The 19,935-nt window shown below is 46.5% G+C and overlaps 1 protein-coding gene across 2 annotated transcripts in view; it reads left to right on the top strand.

Moving 5' to 3' along the window:
• The window catches only part of LOC119382309 (low-density lipoprotein receptor-related protein 6), a 637,453-nt gene that overhangs the window by 319,070 nt on the left and 298,448 nt on the right, over positions 1-19,935 (top strand). For both annotated transcript variants that reach the window (XM_049412791.1, XM_049412792.1), the window contains exon 13: positions 8,701-8,829. In XM_049412791.1, the coding sequence (XP_049268748.1) occupies positions 8,701-8,829 (129 nt within the window). The remainder of the gene's footprint in view (positions 1-8,700; positions 8,830-19,935) is intronic.

Below are 19,935 nucleotides of genomic sequence, written 5' to 3'. Positions count from 1 at the left end.
GGCTTCTTTGCAATGAGCTTCTTGTGCTTCGAAAGGTAGTCTACTGTCTCCACAATGTTCTCATTCATGAAATGTACAGGAGGAGTAGAGTATGAGCAAAGCACACGCACTATCGGCGTCCAGTGAAGTGTGAACAGCAGACCGAACGCACAGCCAGTTCAGGCCGTTTGCTGCTTACATCTTAGATAGGCAAGCGCATCTGGTTACCGGTAGTTCTGCTTTTTTTTCCCTTTGAAATTCCATATTTTGCTTTGCCACTGGAGCGCCATGTTCATGCTTCCCACTGATCGCAACTGGCGCAGCGCAGTTTCTCGGGTAGCAGCGTGCATGAAGCGAGCGCTCATAGCTCCCTTATAGAGAGTTCATCTTGCTTCCATGTCCGCCGTGTTATCAGCACCTAGCTGCGATGCGAACACAGGGCACATAGAATAGCGAAGCTCCAGTGCACATGCGTTCAAGTCACCCGAGAGGTGTTGGTGTTTCGAACTCTGTCGATCCGAGGACGCGAAAACGAGCTTTCTCTGTGCCGTCTCTTACAACGAGCCTCTCAGGTGTGCGCGTGCCTCCTCGACAGCCCCGCGCTCGTGGCCGCTCCGGTGCCCAAATTTCAAAATTGACGTCGTCAGTGCCACCGACATCTTTTTCGGTACTGCTGGCCTTTTAAGAAGAAAAAATCCAATTCTGCCTGCATTTTATACACTTGCTGGGCAAGAAGTTGGATCTACAACAATTGCCAATGTAGAAAAGGAATAAACGCTGACCACAATAAAAACACTTTAAAAACAAACGACGTTTCGGCTCCCGCATGGGAGCCTTGTTCACAAAGAAGTGTAAAAGTCAGGTACATTTCAATAGGTTTCAATACGTTTCAATAGACCTATTGGTACATTTCAATAGACCTATTGAAACGTACCTGACATTTACATTACTTTGTGAACAAATTCTCCCGTGCGGGAGCCGAAACCTCTAGTTTGTTTTTAAAGTGTTTTTATTGTGGGTCGGCATTTATTCCTTTTCTACATTGCCTCCTCCCAACCAGACGGGATTCCGTCGAACCCTGGATTTCAACAATTGCCAATCCTTGTGTGAGGGCCTCATTGAAGGGGCCGTAACTATGAGTGCAACGAAAGTATGCAATGTGTTTTCAATGATTGTGAAACGGGATGTGGAGGAGAATAAGTGGACAAAGTTAAAGAAATATCAAAAGGGTTTTTGTTTAAAATTGGCATCAGAAATTTTCATTGTTCGGTGTTTCCTTGAACTTAGCCCGATCGTATCTCTTTACTGAAAAGTTATATAAATATAAGATTCGGCAGTTTGGTAGATAATTATGCAAAGAATGCAATGGGGAATTTTTTCCGCTCTGCCACAAGGCATTTTTGAGATAAAGACCTTCAAAGTAAAGAAAAGAACGTTTCCTGGGCCAATTTTGAGGTTTTTTATAAAAGCATGCACACAACACATAAAAACTAAAAATACCTGATCACAAGCAAAAACATGCATATATTTAGTTAAAGAAATTTCAGCTACCTAACTTTAACATATTTTGTGCAATTTCTAACGAAAGATGGCCAAAACAGCAGAGCGGATGAGCGCTCCACTCCACCTCTTCGTGATTATTGATTCCCTGTGCTTCGAAAAAATTTTTGCCAGAAAAACAAATTGCGGATCTCTTTTTTCCACTCATCAGGCAATAATATATAAAATTTTGAAATAAATTTAAGAGGTAGACCAGCCATCGCTTGTTCGATCTTACGTGGAATCACCCTAGTACATCATACTTTCAATTGATTTGTGGTTCATGGTAAGTGCATACACTTTCCTGCCTTGTACACTGATGGAAACGGCAAGGCAGATTGAATGACGAAGAAAAGGCAAAGTTTTGGCACCACCACACCAATGGTCGAAAGAAGGCGCAGCACCTTTTTTGGGTTTGAACCCGTGAACAAGATGGCACCTGAAAAAGTCAACATGAGCAGGAGCATAAAAACTATGTCCAGACTGAGACTTAACTGAAAAAGGGCGCTTTTTCGTTTCACCACCATTGAAATGCCACGGCAGAAGCCAGGATGCTTCTGCCGCAGCAGTTCAGCATGCTCAACATGCTCAGCAGCAGAGTGCCTCAGTCAACTGAGCCATCGTGATGAGTGAAACAAAGAAATGAAGAACAAGGAAGAATCTGGAGCTAAAGTTCAGACAAGTGGACTAGCTTTGTAAAATTTATAAAAATTTTGAAATGATGGTTCTTCCTTCCTTTTTAGTCGTTCCTTACTTTAACCTTACCATATTCTTGTAAAGCCTTCGTTTAGCCATGAAAGGTACAACCTGCAATTCATGCATGTAGTCACATACCCAGGCAACAACATTGGCTGTAACCATCGGCAAATTCATGCCTTAAGCATTGCAAAAAAGAAAACTAAGCAGCAAGCAGAATGTTGCCCACAGCTTTCCCTTTCAACAATGGTTCGCTCTCCCACAGCCACACGTGCTGCAGTGGGCATGTGGCGCGCAGCAGGCTTCCATCAATTTCTTTCTGAACTCTGCAGACAGCCTGGCACGAACAGCACCGTTCAAAAAGAACCATAAGGCAGCTGCCAAAGACAAGGTATTTTGCCTCCGAGACTGGATCCACATTGACAGGCTCTTCTGGGCTGCAGGAATGAAAAAAAATTTATGATTTAATGGAATCTGCACTGAAGACAAATGCCGATGAAAAGATCTGCCACATACATGCTTGCGTCTGAGACAACAAAAGTTGAGTGTTCTGCTTCATTAACATCTGCATGTTGTACGATCTCATCATCCTCATCAGTGGCCAGGTCAGAGGCAGCCGATACGTCCAGCTGCGGGGCATAGTCGGTTGGCGGCGTGGAGCAGCGGGGATAAGTAGGCAGAAAGCTGCACTCGTCGGTCTGTACAGCTTCTACAGTAAAGAAGTGAAATGTTAAAGTTGCATGCTGAAATGACGCCTGAAATATGATGCTTACCACAGCTTTTGAATAGGCCAGCTGTCATTGTTCCTTTATTTGCAGATGCATTTGGTACATACGCTTGGCTGAACTTCGAGGCAGTTTTCAGCAATTCTGTGCCACAGGTGGGGCATGCTGTGTCGCAAGTGCCATCTGCAAGTATATGTATGAAGCCACCAAACAGCAATTAGAGAAGCCAGCAATAAGCCAACCTCTTAGGTGTACAGATTTTATTGCGTGCGGCTACCTGGTAGTCATCATGTAATGACTTTGTAAAACGACAAGTTCCAAAACATACAACATTGCAAGAAAAATGATGGTAGTAGACAGAGAAGGGCTGTACGCTTTACTGTGGACGAAGACAAAGTAGGCATTTACGAACGCCAACTTCAACTCCAGGCTCCGGGAAGCTGCTAAGTAAACTGCCCATGTAAAAACTGACGGCCACCTGCAGATCTTATTTCGAGCACAGCGCCTTAGTACCGAAACTGTTAGAGGGTTCACACGCCGCTTACCGTCCACATCGGCCGTCTCAAGGTCCGTGGCATTGAAAGCGCTGCTCACATTACCGTTTCCCACCTCCGTCGACTCCGTCACCTCGGCATTCGTCGTCGGCGAGCACGTCCCACTGTCGGCCTGGTTGCCGTCGAGCGCCTCGGTACTCGTCGACGGTGTGCACTGTCCGTCCAAAGCGAGGGCAGCTACGGCACTCACCAGTGCATTCCTTACGACCTAAGAATCGTTACGTACGTGTGAGTGTCACACAGTGATACTTTTAGTGTCGCTTAAAATAAGTGAGGAAATACGAATACCTCTTGTCGCCGGCGCTTCTCAAACGCTGGTCGAGGCTTCCCGCTGTTGGGTTTGCATGAGAATTGAAACTTGAGCTAGTTGGTACGGATTCATCATGATTTAAGCAGCGCACTTAGGGACAAGGACAGAGAAAAGAAGGTGCACAACACGGGCGCTCGCCGCCCATTGCAAGCAATGCGGCTGCACACCATTCTTCGCCGACACTATGATTCTGTCACGTCATAGACAACAGTCATGTCATAGACAACAGATAGCAAGAGAAGTCACCTCCACATCTCCACACGTGGAGAAATCATCTCCACATCCAAAGGAAAGGAGAAAAATGTATCAGTCTACCTTCTCTCGCGCTAAGTGACGCGGAATTTCACTACCTAAGCGACACCTGCAGATGATTACAGAGATTATGTTTTCTGTTCCTTTTTTGTATTTCACCTTTTTATTAGCATGTTTTTTCCGAATAAAATCAGTTGCGAGTTAGTGCCTGTGTTGTGCACCTTCTTTTCTCTGTCCTCGTCCTTAAGTGCACTGCTTAAATCATGATGTTGGTTTTGCAGCGGCTGAATCGTCAGGCTTCAACATTCTTTTCATATTTAGCAGCATTTGGGCAAAAAGGGACCGGTCGTACACAAAGTCGTTCTTCGATGGCTCCCAATCCTTTCGCCTAACTGCGATAGTCCACAGCTTCCGGAGCTTTTTGCCTTTAGGAAAAACGTGAAAGCTGGTCCCAGCTGTGGCATACGTGTTAAAGCAGCCCACGGCCACGCATTTCGTTGGCATTAAAACTTTCTGAATCAGCTGCTCGCGGACAGGCGTCACGTGGAAGAGAGATTCAGCGGCAGGGAGGTCTGCTAACAAGCAGCGACGGGCTGTAATATACGGCATGTCCGGTCGTGTCCAATTTGCCAGGGCACACTGCTAGAGCTCCACGTCGTCTGCAAGCTGGCAGTTAGAGCGCCGATTATCAATTAAATACGCGACTGCAAGATTTTTCACTGTCATTATCACAACTTATCGTATATGTACTTCGTATTTCTGGCCGATTCCGCCCGAGTCAAATTTTGTTGCAGTTGGCCTTTAACACTTTCGTGACCGCACCTATTTCCATCGATAGTATGTTATCGATGACTTCAAGATTAAGTTTTGGCACTCTCTGAGCGGTTCTGGACAGCTAACGCAATACAAAGCATAAAATAACAGGTTTTTTATCAGTTTTGTTTGCGAGTTTGTTTTTTCCACCGCGGGGAGATTTTTAAAGCTCGTTCGCAGTTGGGTAGGTGAGCGCTCATTGTTGCAGACTTCGCGTCGACGCCGCTCGCGGGTGCTCCACAGAAACGGCGAATTTCGACGGATTCCGATTAATATGAGCGGGTATCTCTGGATGATGGTAGCACCACAGACACGGAAGACGACTTCGATTCGCCAGGCTTCAGTACGGACGGCGAAAGTGCATCAAACATCCCCGGAACATCAGCAGCTATCCGCCGGTAAGTTTCGTCTTCTCCTCGGGTCGTTTTATTGCTGCCGCGCGTCGATGTAAACGTATCTGGTGCGTTCTTAAAATAACAGCTGTCATCTGCAAGGTGTTAACTTCATTCGGGCGGGAGCATTTGGCGCCGGCTGCAGAAAGAGCACAGTTCTCTTCACGAAGACGGTGCAGAGCGGACTTTGACCCAACGCTCCGGTGTGCTGCGCGGCGGCGTCTTCGTGGTGTTTTTTACCGCAGAAGTCGTCTGAGAGATATGCAACCACACAGGTAGTATGTGTGGATGCATACTTTCGAAAAGCCAACATACAGTGAGAAGGACGGATCCATGCAGGGAGGTTACTAAAGAGAAGATGAGCAAGTTCGTCTCACTCCATGTGTACATGGTAATAGCTGAAGTCCCGCGCTTGCATTGGTGTTGGTGTCGACGACACATATTTCGAGGCCTTCGACCACCGTCAGTGATGCCACGGAAAAGGTTCAAGGCTTCTTGAGTGTTTCTGATCTGAAGAAGACGACCGTCACATCCCACGAGAATCTTCACCACGTGTCTTCTCTATTGCAACACATGAACGATTTTTCTACGCTATCTTTTAACCCCGTCGGAACCTTTCAGTGGATGAGAAAATGGTGAAATGTGAAGGTCGGTATGGTATTCAGCAGTATATGAGCGAGAAAGAGGCCGAATGAGGGTACAATTATGGACTTTTGCAGATTTGGAACAGGCTACACTGTTCATTTCAACAAATACACAGGAAAATTGGAAAATACCAGAACTGCAAACTATGCTAGAAAAGTTGAACAGAAAATTTTTTTTTTCCCGAAACATGCGCAGCCAGCCTTTGTTTCACCGCGTCGAGAACCTGCATCGCGCGGTGGCATGATAGGCACTAGTGCCTATATTCTTGTATTTATGTAAATAATCTTTGTACTTACAGAGCTTATATTTCCACTATTATTCTACGAGGGCTTTGCGTTAAAAACGTATATTTCAATTTTTTTTTAATGTTTAACCTTCGCAGAGTAGCATTGATGTTTTTATGAATCTTTCTTTCTTTTTAATGCATTTTTCTTTGTTTGATAATTATTTTTATTATATTCAAAATAAATCTGTTGTTTGAAATTAATACTGTTGGAAAGACCAATTCTTCCTCTATCGTTTGATACCCTACACTTTAGCATCAAGTGTATTCTGTGGCAGGAAAAAAATATTTCTTCGACTAGCTAAAAACGACCGATTTTTCCGCGGTCACGAAAGTGTTAAGGGGCTGTGCGCTCACTCTTTCACACAGCCCCTTGTGCGGAGCGGAGAACAAAACAGTGACACTACGTGTTTAACCTATCTTTTTGATGCGGTGCGATATGCCATGCACATTTGGCCTGACCACTCCTTTGCTGAAGCCAACCGTTTTTCTGCTTGGCGGCGCATGGGCTTTTCGTTCCTTTGAGTATCTTTTCACTACAAGCATGCTTTGGGGGTAGTCTTTTAATCTTTCGAGCTGGTTACGAAGGCTGTGTTCCACACGATGATGGTAAGGGTTCTGACTGCCTGCCTGACACGTGAAATACTATGTCTCGTGATAAGTTTTGAGTGGTTTGACTGAAAACTTACTCAAAACTTATCAAAAGAGGCATAGCACTTTCCTTGAACACGATCCACACTAATCTGTCTTCTGTTTCAACTGGCTCCTGAAGGTGTCAGTGTTGTTGTTTATCTTATTTTTATGTGTGCGTTTCACCTTCTCTCCTCCCATATAATGCTAACCTTTATGTGACACGCTACAAGGTACGAATAAACAAGCTGTAAGTTTGCACACCATCCATCGTTTATGCGTCCCTGTTTTTCATTCTCGTTTCGTAGTACCCAGTGCAGGCAGTAACCAGGATGAACTTTTGTTGCATCAAGTTCAGTTGATGGATGACATCACTCTTGAAGGATGGTTCACATGAAGCATCTTGAATGCTTTTTCTCACGTTGACACTCCTTATGAGTGCATGCCATAACGAATGGCAATGGTGACTGACTGCGCGGTCAGCGTCAGTGGTTACAGTCAATGAAAAGGAATCGGCAACGCGTACTGTGGCACGATCATACACGGGGGGATCCCATGTTGTTTATTTTTCTGCCTTTCCAGGGTGGTACAGCTGGCACCACACAATGGACGGCCATCCAAAACAATACTTAAAATGAAACTGTAGCACACATGTCTGAATAGTTCATGAACATGCGAGTTATATGTATGTTTTACTTTGTAAAAGTGAAAAAATTGATCTTTATTTTGTCTTACTACACTGAATTTGGGCAGAGGGCACTGCAACTGCAAACAGTCTGCTATGAACGGAAAATGCACAACCAAAACAAAAACGTTTTGCGCCGTTCCGCTGTGGCTTGGCAGGATAACTGGGAGCTGGTTGGACCGTAAGAACAGACAAACTAAAACACTCGACTATCATACTGAATGCTTGCGTATGTGGTACAGCAAGCTTAGTGCTGTTGTAAGTGTGCTGCACGCTTTTGTTAGGCCACAAGCCAAGCATGCCTGCCTCTGAAAGAGCATCATGGATACATACCACGAGCCTCCTCAATTGGCAGATGAAAATAAAAACATTAGGCAGGACAAAAAGCGCATTTTATGTGCCCTTTTATTGCTGTGCCTGCACGTGGTCTCAAGTGATGTGGGTACGTAAAATACTCGCACGACACTCATGTGGTATGGCAAGTCGCCCAGCAGTGATAGCCGTAACGGTGTGGGAGGCTGCACACAAGCTGGGAAGGGGACCCCACATGGCACTGCCACGTTTCAATGAAACTGTGTTGGTTTTCACACAGTAAATCGTTGTACTAATGCGCACACGTGTATTGCAGAAAGCCAGTATGTGCGTACATACGCTGTGTCGCTATCTCACTCACTGTGTGTTCCAGACCTTGTAATAATTTCGAAACCCTCCTTTGCATTCCTACCATGCGCTATCGGACGGTCGTGTCAGAGAGCCAGAATTCTTTCTGCTTCTGTTCTTTGCCAGAAATATTGCATTTTAGTACCTTGGGCAATATTTGCTGTGGTGTTGGATTTATTTTTTGTTGAGAGCGGGTGGTGGTGTGCATCAGGAGATTCAAATTTGCACTTGGCGTTTACTGCGCACCATTTAGTGCATAGTTATGCCATGCTCTCTGCAGGCACACGATAACGAGTTTTTACTGTATATGGCAGGGAAGCTATTGTGCTGCCCAATTTCTCAGAAGGTCAACCTTATTGATCCCGGCTGAGTTTGAACTTTGAACTTTATTATTATTAAACGAAATACAGTGAAACAAAAACATGTTAGCAACATCTGAATCCTTAGCAGAATGCTAGTATGGATCCATGCAACTATAGCATACATAAAGTACAGGCAGGAGACAGAGTTATACAATGAACGATATTTTTTTCCCAGGCTGGAACCAGTGTGCGGTGTACAACGGGGGATGCTCCCATCTGTGCCTGGGTGTGCCGGGCCTGCGGGGCTTTCAGTGCGCATGCCCCACCCACCATTTGCTGGGGTCCAATAACCGCACCTGCCAGCGTGAGTTCCTGCACTTTTCCAATAGTGGTAGAGCCCTACACTGTGTTACAGAGCTATCACAGCCAAGTCTCGATCCTTTGCTAGGCACATCGTTTCATCATAATCATTTATTAAACCTTAAAGGCCCCTGTTGGGGTAATACATAAGGGAAGGGGGGGGGGACACACCTAAGTAAAAACAATAAAAAAATATTATTTGGAAGGGTACGCAAGGTATAGTCGAATACACAATACATTAACAACTGATGCTCTTAAAGTAAAAAAAAAAAAGCCATGCAAGACAGCAAAAATAAAAGGGTGTAAATTTGAGCTTGTTGGCTTGGCTTCTTAGCAGGGAACAGCGCAGAAACACGAGACAAGAGAGGTTGACAGGACTTGGCGCTGGCTAACAACATGAGCGTTTATTTCGTAAGTGCACAAATATATACGCTTTTTGGGAGAAGGAAATAAACAAAAGAGAGAGGGGGGAAGTCAACGCATGCGTCCCAACTAGTCCATGACGGTGCTATGATCACGTGCGGAGATACTTAATTTCCTTGTCGGTTAGTGCGATCGATGGTGTGCTTACACATGATGGTCCAATGGAATGAATTGCGAGTGCTTCATAGATTTCGCGGGCTCGGCTATCACGATATCTGCGCAAGATGCGCGTCTGATCAAAATTAGGACTGCAGCCACAGTCGGCACAGTGAATAGCTAAATTGCTTCCAGTACGCGCCTTGAGGTTGTTCTTGTGTTCTCTCAGACGGTCGTTGATGCAGCGGCCCGTCTGCCCAACGTAAAGCCCTCCGCAGGACGTAGGTACCTCGTAGATCACTTCAGTCTTGCAAGGCACAAACTGCGTTGCATGATGCTTCTTGCAAGTGGAAGGACTTTGGCGAGGGGCATTCACCTTCCTGCACAATGAGCCCAGCTTTATCGGTGCCGAAAACACCACTCTTACGTTTGCACGTGCAGCTGCCTTCTTGATTTTGTGCGAAACGCCATGCAGGTATGGGATGACCGCCACCCTTGCCCTGTCCTCCTCAGCACGAGGTCGAACCGTCTTACGGTGCTCCTTCAGGAGGGCTTCTGCCAGCCCCGACAGGAATTGGTCAGAGAAGCCAGCCTTCTTCAACCTGCAGACTTGATTAGTGAAGCTGGAAGCAATTACATGTGGGCAAGACCTTACTAGCGCATTTTTCATAGCAGAGATAGCAATAGCCCGTTTGACCAACTTAGCGTTGCTTGAAGTAGACGACCCTTTCCTCATCCGCAAACCGTCGGAAGTGTCTAGCTTCCTGGAAAGTTCATGTCCTCCGGGTGTGCAAGCCTTTTCGATCGATATCAAGGATCTGTATTACTCCTTGCCCCAAGCCGCCCTAGTCGCGTCTGTACAAGACGGCATAGAAAGACACGGAGCCACACGCTTCCAGAATGCCGTAGGAACCAGCATTTCCAGGTTTACGGATTTGCTTTCCTTCTACCTCAGCTCGACTGTTGTCCGTCAAGACGAGCACCTATATGTGCAGAAAGACGGTGTTTGCATAGGGTCGTGCATCGCCCCGGTTCTAAGCGACCTACTTCTGGCCCGGTATGACAGGCAACTGCAAGAATCCTCCGACGCGACCACATGGGTGAAGATCTTTCGGTATGTCGACGACTTTTTGATTTTTTATTGTGCAAACCCCACCGAGAGCCGCAGCAAGGTCGACAAGATTTTTGAGTGCTTCTGTGCGAACTTTCCCGGTCTTTTATTCACGAAGGATCTACCCGAGGGGGGAGAAATACGCTTCCTAGACCTCAAGATAGCCTTTGGTGCAGAGCACACCTGCTGGGAGTACTCACCGCGTTCAAAAAAGGACCTCCTTCCATTTTCATCGCACCACTCTAAGTTGGTCAAACGGGCTATTGCTATCTCTGCTATGAAAAATGCGCTAGTAAGGTCTTGCCCACATGTAATTGCTTCCAGCTTCACTAATCAAGTCTGCAGGTTGAAGAAGGCTGGCTTCTCTGACCAGTTCCTGTCGGGGCTGGCAGAAGCCCTCCTGAAGGAGCACCGTAAGACGGTTCGACCTCGTGCTGAGGAGGACAGGGCAAGGGTGGCGGTCATCCCATACCTGCATGGCGTTTCGCACAAAATCAAGAAGGCAGCTGCACGTGCAAACGTAAGAGTGGTGTTTTCGGCACCGATAAAGCTGGGCTCATTGTGCAGGAAGGTGAATGCCCCTCGCCAAAGTCCTTCCACTTGCAAGAAGCATCATGCAACGCAGTTTGTGCCTTGCAAGACTGAAGTGATCTACGAGGTACCTACGTCCTGCGGAGGGCTTTACGTTGGGCAGACTGGCCGCTGCATCAACGACCGTCTGAGAGAACACAAGAACAACCTCAAGGCGCGTACTGGAAGCAATTTAGCTATTCACTGTGCCGACTGTGGCTGCAGTCCTAATTTTGATCAGACGCGCATCTTGCGCAGATATCGTGATAGCCGAGCCCGCGAAATCTATGAAGCACTCGCAATTCATTCCATTGGACCATCATGTGTAAGCACACCATCGATCGCACTAACCGACAAGGAAATTAAGTATCTCCGCACGTGATCATAGCACCGTCATGGACTAGTTGGGACGCATGCGTTGACTTCCCCCCTCTCTCTTTTGTTTATTTCCTTCTCCCAAAAAGCGTATATATTTGTGCACTTACGAAATAAACGCTCATGTTGTTAGCCAGCGCCAAGTCCTGTCAACCTCTCTTGTCTCGTGTTTCTGCGCTGTTCCCTGCTATGAAGCAAAAATAAGTCAAAATACGTTACGCATATCAGCAGTCAGGAAGTTCGTTACAGTTAAACTTCTATATAACAAAAGTCGATAAAATTGGCAATTTCGTTATATTGAAACCGTTAAATTGTTGAATTGTGAAATTGAAATTCAACCTTTTTAAGTGAAGTATATTCGCAAAAGCTTCTGTTTTGTGCACACGAAGTGCCGGTAAGAGTGTTTGAACTCTATGCCAGTAAAAAAATTAATTTCGACAAAGTGAAAAAGCCAATTTTCTTGAGCCTAAGATCCGGAGACCGCAGCCTGATGCTGCGCTGGCAGAGAGGTATTCACGTTGGCTGAACGTCACACGAGAACCCGAAAGAAATGCAGGCCAAACTCACCGAGGCAGTACGGTATAAGCGAAGCTGTCGTGCCTGTTCTGTCGCTGCAGCTTGTCATCAAAACCTCGGCTGTTGCCCAAGCAGTGCAATGCCGATGCTATCATGTTCACAGAACCACTTGTTTTCCACGCTGTTTGACAAATGTGCAATGTCGATAACCGTCACGTGCCACAGAAACAAAAGAGCTGCGGCCTGAAATTGCATTAAAAGCAAGGTGACAACCTGAATTATTCAGCCATTTATAACATAACTGCATACAGTGCAAGACTGGCTATAATCCGGTTTTTTCTGACTTCTGTTTACTCTACCATAGAACTCTGTGTATACTTATTGTGCATCCCCCCCCCCCCCCCCCTCGAGATGAAAGACGGGTTATAATGCAGCTTCTGCAAAATTGTCAGAGAAGCGAGGGTGGGAGCGCGCTTCTCAGTAGAGGTGGACCGGCTTGGGAGAGAGCAACCACGGCGTTACGGAGGTGGAAGGGGCGTGGAACGAACGAGCGGAGAAAAAGGGAAGAAAACGATGCGAGTGCATGGTATGAGGAGGGGGAGCGGCTGCCTAGGCAACGGAGAAGCCTTTGCCCCCTTTTGCTCCGGTGCTCCGGTTGCTTGTGGTGTGCACGTTTCACTCTGAACAGGCGCCCGCGTCCACATCAGGTGCGCGTCGGTTTTCTGTCAGGAAAATAGTTGCGCTGTCGTAGAACACAGATATTGCGCATGTGACGTCGATTCCCCCGCAAGTGACAACACTTTAAGATGCGATTGAACCTTTGCCTTTGCCACAAACAGGCGGACTTACAAGCTTGGAAGACTTTTTGAGGATAGTTGCTGTGGCTGTTCTCCAGACCGCGAACTGAAGTTTTGTTTCGTGCATGCTGACACCTTATAGCTCGTGAGTGTGATCTCTGCTACACCCAATATCCGTGTTGTCTGAGGCAAGCTTCCCGTGATGGCATGCCAAGTCGCAACCCGCGCGCTAGGCCTAATGAGTGCTAGCTGCCTCGTCGGTAGTGGCTGCGGACAATCAAAGCTGCGGTTCTCTGCTGAATCAATGCAACGTTTTGCAGTTGTTAGTTTTAGAAGGGGTGATTAAAAAGGGGTGACTGGACAGATCCAATCGGATCGTTCACCTGTGCTGCGTATAATGGAACAGTTCTACGTAGAATGAAAGCGGGAAATTAAAACTCGTTCGGCTGAGCCACGGTGATCTGTAGCAATTTGCATGTTTCAAGTCTTGTAACATATTACACACTTTATGCAGAGAGCTTAAATTGGTCTGCAAATGATTCTTAGGACTTGCTTTACCGGCTCAATGCGTCTGTACAATATTCATACCTGCCAACTCGTGACTCCCGAATTTGGACCTAATCTCCCGAAAAGTGGCCACCACAGCAGAGGTGGTTTTTTTTTCTCTCTTTTTTTAAAATCATGTGTACGTCGGCCTTTCCTGCTGCGGCAGTGGCGGCGCTGCGGAAGAGCACTTGCCACCACACTTCTAGATTTCACACACACATTTCATTGTAACCATATCGTAGAGTACCGCTGAGTACATTCTAGGCACTGCGCATCTGGGCGAAGGCTGGCCGTGAGAAGCGCTCGCCACCGTACCGAAAGAAGGCGAGGAAAAAGGTACAGTCTCAACGGAAAAAGATTGCCAAAAGTGAACGGCGGCCAGAGCCGCGGCGTTGTATGTTCATGAGCGTTCCTATAACGAGGCGGCGAGACTGTCGAGCGCATTCTATTTTCCAAAGGAGGGGTGGCCGGCAGACCGGCGGTAAGCGGCCCCCAATGTGCTTTGCACTGTCGATATCGGTGTGCTTGGGAGAAACAGCGCCGACAGTGCCGCGTGTCACAATCTTGCCGCTCCGGCCACCGTTTAGTTCACTTGCCGCAATCGTTTCCGTCGAGCCTAGCCAGAACTTTTGCATCTCCGTCTTGGCCCGCGCATTTTGTACGCTACGTGTACGCCGTCTGCCGTGGTTGGGGGGGTTGCGTGTTTCCAGAGTTCAGTTAGAAGGTCGATGGCACCGTCCAAATCAAAGAAGTACTTTCAGGTGTTTCTGGACACAGCTGAGTTTCCGTGCTTTGTTACTTGGTGGAAAGGTGACAAGTATGGATTGTGTGCCTGTGATGTAAGCGTGTCGCACGGCGGGAAGGCCGATATAAAGGTGCACATCGCCTCACAGAAGCATCACAACTACCACCGGAATATAGGTCGAATTTTTTTCAGAAAACAGCCCTAAAAAGTCGACCCCTGTCTTATGTACCGGTCATAGGCAGAAAAACTTTCAAGTCTGGCCACTATGGGCAACTGAAATCAACCACCTCCATCGCCATCGCAATCATCGGCAGCGCTTTGTTTACCGCCAGCGGTGTGCCGTGGGCGATCTAATTTTGCATTTTTGTTGTTGTCTTGTGATTCTATTTGGGCTCTGAGGTGTTTTCTTTCTTGTTTTGACCGGTGGCCGACGTCAATTCACCGTAGCATTCAAGAACACAGTGATTGAGTTCGGGAAGGCACCAAGAAATCTGGTCTCAAGTGTGTGAAAGGTGTGTTGGGATGCTAGCACACTTGAACGCGAGTGGGAGCAGTGAGTCACAAACAATAACTGTTTATCTTTGCACGGGTGTTCTCGCTCTTCCAGTCTCGCTGGATACTGTTTCTTTGTTGCTTCCTGCGATGCCGGCAGCGGCACGTATGGCTATGATCAGCGGGCAGATCGAGTTCGCCACAGAAGCGTTCATGCTGACGGATCACATGACGACACCCAGCGATCAGAACGCTGTTTTGGTGCCATACTGTAGCGTATCTAGAGGTGGAAACGAAGGCTGCACAGTTCAACCGGGAGCCGCGCTCGTGTCGTCATTGCTACCAGTGACCTCGAGGTGCATCCAAATTAATGCTGTCAAGACGGTTGTGACGTTTTACGAAGAAAATGCTTGAGCCCACCTTCTGGCTTTCTGCCACGTGGAACTTACGTATAAATAAATGGCATTTTCACTGTGCACAATTTGATTGTTACACGGTAAAGGCGCGTGCTTTCTGATACTTTGGTTATTCTATGTACTTCTTTTTTTCGATTTTCAGTAGTTAAAAGTGGGGGGTTCAACCTATATTACGGTCCGACCTATATTCTGGTTTTTACGGTACGTTCGTGCTGTGGAAGGGTAAGGCAACATCGGCAGCTTTTTCCAAAAGAGCTGCGAAGCCAGTGCGATCTGCGCAGAATGCCTATTCACGGGATTTCTTGTGGAACACAACTTGCCGCTAAGCGTTAGTGATCACGCAGGGCCGTTGTTTTGGAAAATGTTACCGAAGTGTGAGGACGCGAAGCGATACGGGTGCGGACGTACGAAAACAACTGCCATCGTCAGAGAAATGGCAGCACATACCGGAAACACAATGACGGAGGCTCTGAAACGCCCTGCTTTCGCAATCGCACAGTGGACGGAAGCGACGACAGCGGGCCGCAAATGTACCCAATCGTGGCGACGTACTGCGTCGAGGAATCGCAAAACGTGGAAAGTCGGCTGCTTTGTTTGCAGGAACCGAGAGACCACCGGCCGAAAGATTGGAAACCTCGTTCTGGATGCGCTCAAATTGCGTGGTATCCTGATTGAGAACTGCATCGCATTTTCTGCCGACAATCCCAATATGATGATTGGCAAAAAGAACGGCGTGGCAGCTGTGCTAAAAGAAGCCCAAGAAAATTTGATAGTCGTTGGCTGCCCGTGTCACCTCATATATCTTGCGGCCGAGAAAGAAGCCACGTGCTTACCTGCCAAATTCGACGAGGTGCTCGCGGACATCTTCTGCTACCTCGAGAAGAGCGCCAAGCGAAAAGACAGCCTTGTTGAATTTCAGGGGATGCACAACACGGAGGTGCGGAAGATTTTGAAACACGTGCCAACATGGTGGCTATCTTAGAATAACAGAGAGCTGAGCTAGTTGGTAAGTATTCATTCTAAAAAGACAGGGCGTGCAAACAAGGACACAAGAAAGAAGTCAGGACACCACAAACGCCGACTAACAACTGAAGAGACGCACAACGGCTGAAAAGAAAGAAGGCACGAAAACTTATCTGCGCATGCCCATGCAACAGGCGAACCTATCAATCCGGCACGCGTGGCGGTCTACGTGGAAGATAACTGTTAAGGCATTTGATTTCATCTTTATGCAAGTTAATCGACGGTTGGCTCACGCATGCGCTACCACTATTCACGATATTCATACTGAAATATTGGCAGCGCAAACTAACGGGACACAGAAGGGGAACACAAGCAGGCGCAGACTGAAACTCGGATTTATTCACAGAAGATAATATATACCAGGAAAAACATGAAGGGAAAGGGAAATACATGAGGGAAGGATCCACCATAATCAGGTGCCGTCCATAAACGAAATTTCACAATCTAAAAGCGATATAGAAGGTGAGCTGACACAACTATCGATATTCTTTTTAATGAAAAAGGCTTCCGCAATCTCCCTAGTTTTTAAAAACATTAAAAGTCATTTAAAAACATTTAAAGTCATTAAAAAGAATATTGATAGTTGTGTCAGCTCACCTTCTATATCGCTTTTAGATTGTGAAATTTCGTTTATGGACGGCACCTGATTATGGTGGATCCTTCCCTCATGTATTTCCCTTTCCCTTCATGTTTTTCCTGGTATATATTATCTTCTGTGAATAAATCCGAGTTTCAGTCTGCGCCTGCTTGTGTTCCCCTTCTGTGTCCCGTTAGTTTGCGCTGCCAATATTTCAGTATGAACCTATACCAACTTGCCCGCCTTTCAACACTTCTGCAATTCTCGATATGCCATGCTTCAATCATCAGGCGCGTTTCTTCATTTCTATGACGGTACAACACTGCGCATTCATCGAATTTTGGCGTGCACTTACAATCTCGACAATGCAAAGATAGATTAGAAGGTGAGCCTCCTGGTAGCGATCTCTTATGTTCCAACAATCTCTGTTTAATGCATCGGCCCGTTTGTCCTACGTAGAAGCAGCCGCAGCTGAAAGGGATCTTATACACCATCGGTAGTTATAAGCCATTGGTAGTTAGGCAACATGCTGTCGACCTTTTGTTAAGACATAATCTTGAGAGAATAGCTTGTAATGTCAAGAAGGCTAAATCACTTACTTTAGAATTGTTTTTTTCAGCCAAAACACATAAGAACGAGATCCCCTTTCGAGCAATCGTTTCAGAGCAAGGCACCTGGCAAGTCGCTGTATCTAGTTATTTGCAGAACTGCTTAACCTCTTTGAGTTTTTCAGACCCTTTTCGCATGCGTAATTCTCAGGCGCTAGTGCAGTTCCTCTCAGAGGAGAACCCCGGCTGTTGTAAAGCTTTTAGTATGGATATAGAACACGTTTATTACTCTTTGCCGCATGAGGACTTGTTAAATTGTGTAAATGAATGTATTAACGAACAAGGGCACCAGACGGTTTTCACCGATAAATGTGGTGTTTCTACCGGGGCATTTCTAGAAATCCTTTCCATGTATTTAAAGTCGACGCTTGTAGGATGGAAGGAAGGCGTTTATGTGCAGAAATCGGGGATATGTATTGGTTCTAAGGTTGCTCCGGTTCTTAGTGATTTATACCTTAGCAAGATTGACAATCTTTTGGAAGGCGTCTTAGGTAATTCGGTTATTAAGGTTTTTCGTTATGTGGACGATTACTTGATCTTTTGTAGTGGTGAGGACTTTGAAAACGTGGTAACTTCCGTGAGCGAAAAATTTGAATTAAATGGAGGTGGGCTGAGCTTTACTAAAGAGGTGCCTCAGAATAATAAAATGCAATTTCTAGACATTTCCTTAACGTTCCAGAAGAACCACGTGTGCTGGCAGTATTCTCCTAGATCTTCGAAACCGCTGTTAAATTTTTCGTCGAAGCACTCGAAGGTTGTAGAAAACGGCATCGCCATGTCTTGCCTTAAATCAGCCCTCACCAAGTCGTGTGAGCACAAAATGAGTGATAGCTTTAACGCACAGGTTACGCGTCTTTTAGATGTAGGGTATCCTCGTGATGCAGTGGCCACGGTCGCTGAACGTTTAAAGAAGTCTATTGTGTTAAGTGCGAGCATGGTTGCAGAAAGCGATAGGAAGAAACGTGTCGTAGGTATACCGTACATTCATGGCGTATCTCACAGGCTAAAGAAAGTAGGAAGTAGATACGGCGTTAATGTTGTTTTCATGGCTGCCAATGAGCTAAGTAAGATTTGTGCCGCTGTGCAGAGCAAGATTGAGCCAGTAAAAGAAAAGAAGCGGACCGATATTTGTTTCGTAAAACACACCAACAAATTCACTGATTGCCGTACGAGTGTGGTGTATAAGGTCCCTTTCAGCTGCGGCCGCTTCTGCGTAGGACAAACGGGCCGATGCATTAACCAGAGATTGTTGGAACATAAGAGATCGCTAACAGGAGGCTCACCTTCTAATCTATCTTTGCATTGTCGAGATTGTAAGTGCACGCCAAAATTCGATGAATGCGCAGTGTTGTACCGTCATAGAAATGAAGAAACACGCCTGATGATTGAAGCATGGCATATCGAGAATAGTGGTAGCGCATGCGTGAGCCAACCGTCGATTAACTTGCATAAAGATGAAATCAAATGCCTTAACAGTTATCTTCCACGTAGACCGCCACGCGTGCCGGATTGATAGGTTCGCCTGTTGCATGGGCATGCGCAGATAAGTTTTCGTGCCTTCTTTCTTTTCGGCCGTTGTGCGTCTCTTCAGTTGTTAGTCGGCGTTTGTGGTGTCCTGACTTCTTTCTTGTGTCCTTGTTTGCACGCCCTGTCTTTTTAGAATGGTGGCTATCGCTGGGAAAGTGTCTGACCAGATTGCTGGAGCAGTGGCAGCCCTTGGTCAGCTTGTTTTTGAATGAGACAAAGCCGAAAAGCCAGCAGTGCCCAAACTTTCTGGGGTCATACCAGATCCCCAAGACAGCTGCAGCTTTGACAGATGTGCGCGACAAAGTCCATCGAGATCAGCAAAAACGGAAGGAGCAAGATGGATGCAACCCCGGCAAAGAAAGTGAAGCTTTCATCTGAGAGTACCGGACGTGCCAGCTTGACTCGTCCTGACCTCTGATGGAAACTTCGCTTATGGCCTTCCTTGAAGGGTGCCATTCCTGTGTTTGACAAAGTCAACGCCCCACTTCAGTCACAGGCAGCTCAAGTTCATCTGCTCCAGTCCCTCTTGATGCAGTTCCTAAGGGACCTTTTGGCTATGTTTGTCAATCCCCCTGCCATTAAAGCCTGCTCTTTGCCACTGGAGGTTCCCTATCAAGATCTAAAGAACGAAAAAGCCAACGAAGATCTTGTCTTCGGGAGCCGCACATTGTCTGTTGTGAAAGGACTGCGTGCCAGTGAGAAGCAGGAGTTTTTTTTTCTACTGTTCGGAAGTACTTTACTGTCACGCGTGACTATATACGGCACAAATTTCCACTGAAGAATGAAACCTTGAATAAAGCGGAAGTCGCTAATTTGAAGTTTTTGAACGGCTCATCTTTCACAAGCCTTCGCTTCTTCATTTAGTCCTTCCCACAAATTCTGCCCCAGGGGAAGAATGAGTCAAGAGTAGAAGCCTTCGATGCTCTTGAAGTGGAATTTGAAGAACTGCAGGCACACGGTATTTCTGAGGACATTCTAAATGAAGAGAGGATTGATGTTCAGTGGTCAGAATTAAGTGGGAAGAATCACTAGTGTCGATGGAGAAGTGAAATTCGGTAAAGTGTCAAAGGTGATGCTGCAGCATCTTGCCATTCCACACAGCAATGCTGAATGTGAGAGGATTTTTAGCATGGTTAAGAAGACTAAACCGAATTTCGGTCTTCGCTTTCAAACAAGACTCTAGGTGACCTCTTCATCGTGAAAAGTCGCCAAACCGGACGTTGTTTTGAGCAGATGTATTCGGACAACTTTTTGAGGCTTGCGAAGTCCGCAACTGCCAGGTGCCTTC

This window comes from Rhipicephalus sanguineus, chromosome 2 (genome assembly GCF_013339695.2).
Source record: "Rhipicephalus sanguineus isolate Rsan-2018 chromosome 2, BIME_Rsan_1.4, whole genome shotgun sequence".
NCBI classification, from domain to species: domain Eukaryota; kingdom Metazoa; phylum Arthropoda; class Arachnida; order Ixodida; family Ixodidae; genus Rhipicephalus; species Rhipicephalus sanguineus.
This window is presented reverse-complemented; position numbering and strand designations above follow the sequence as displayed.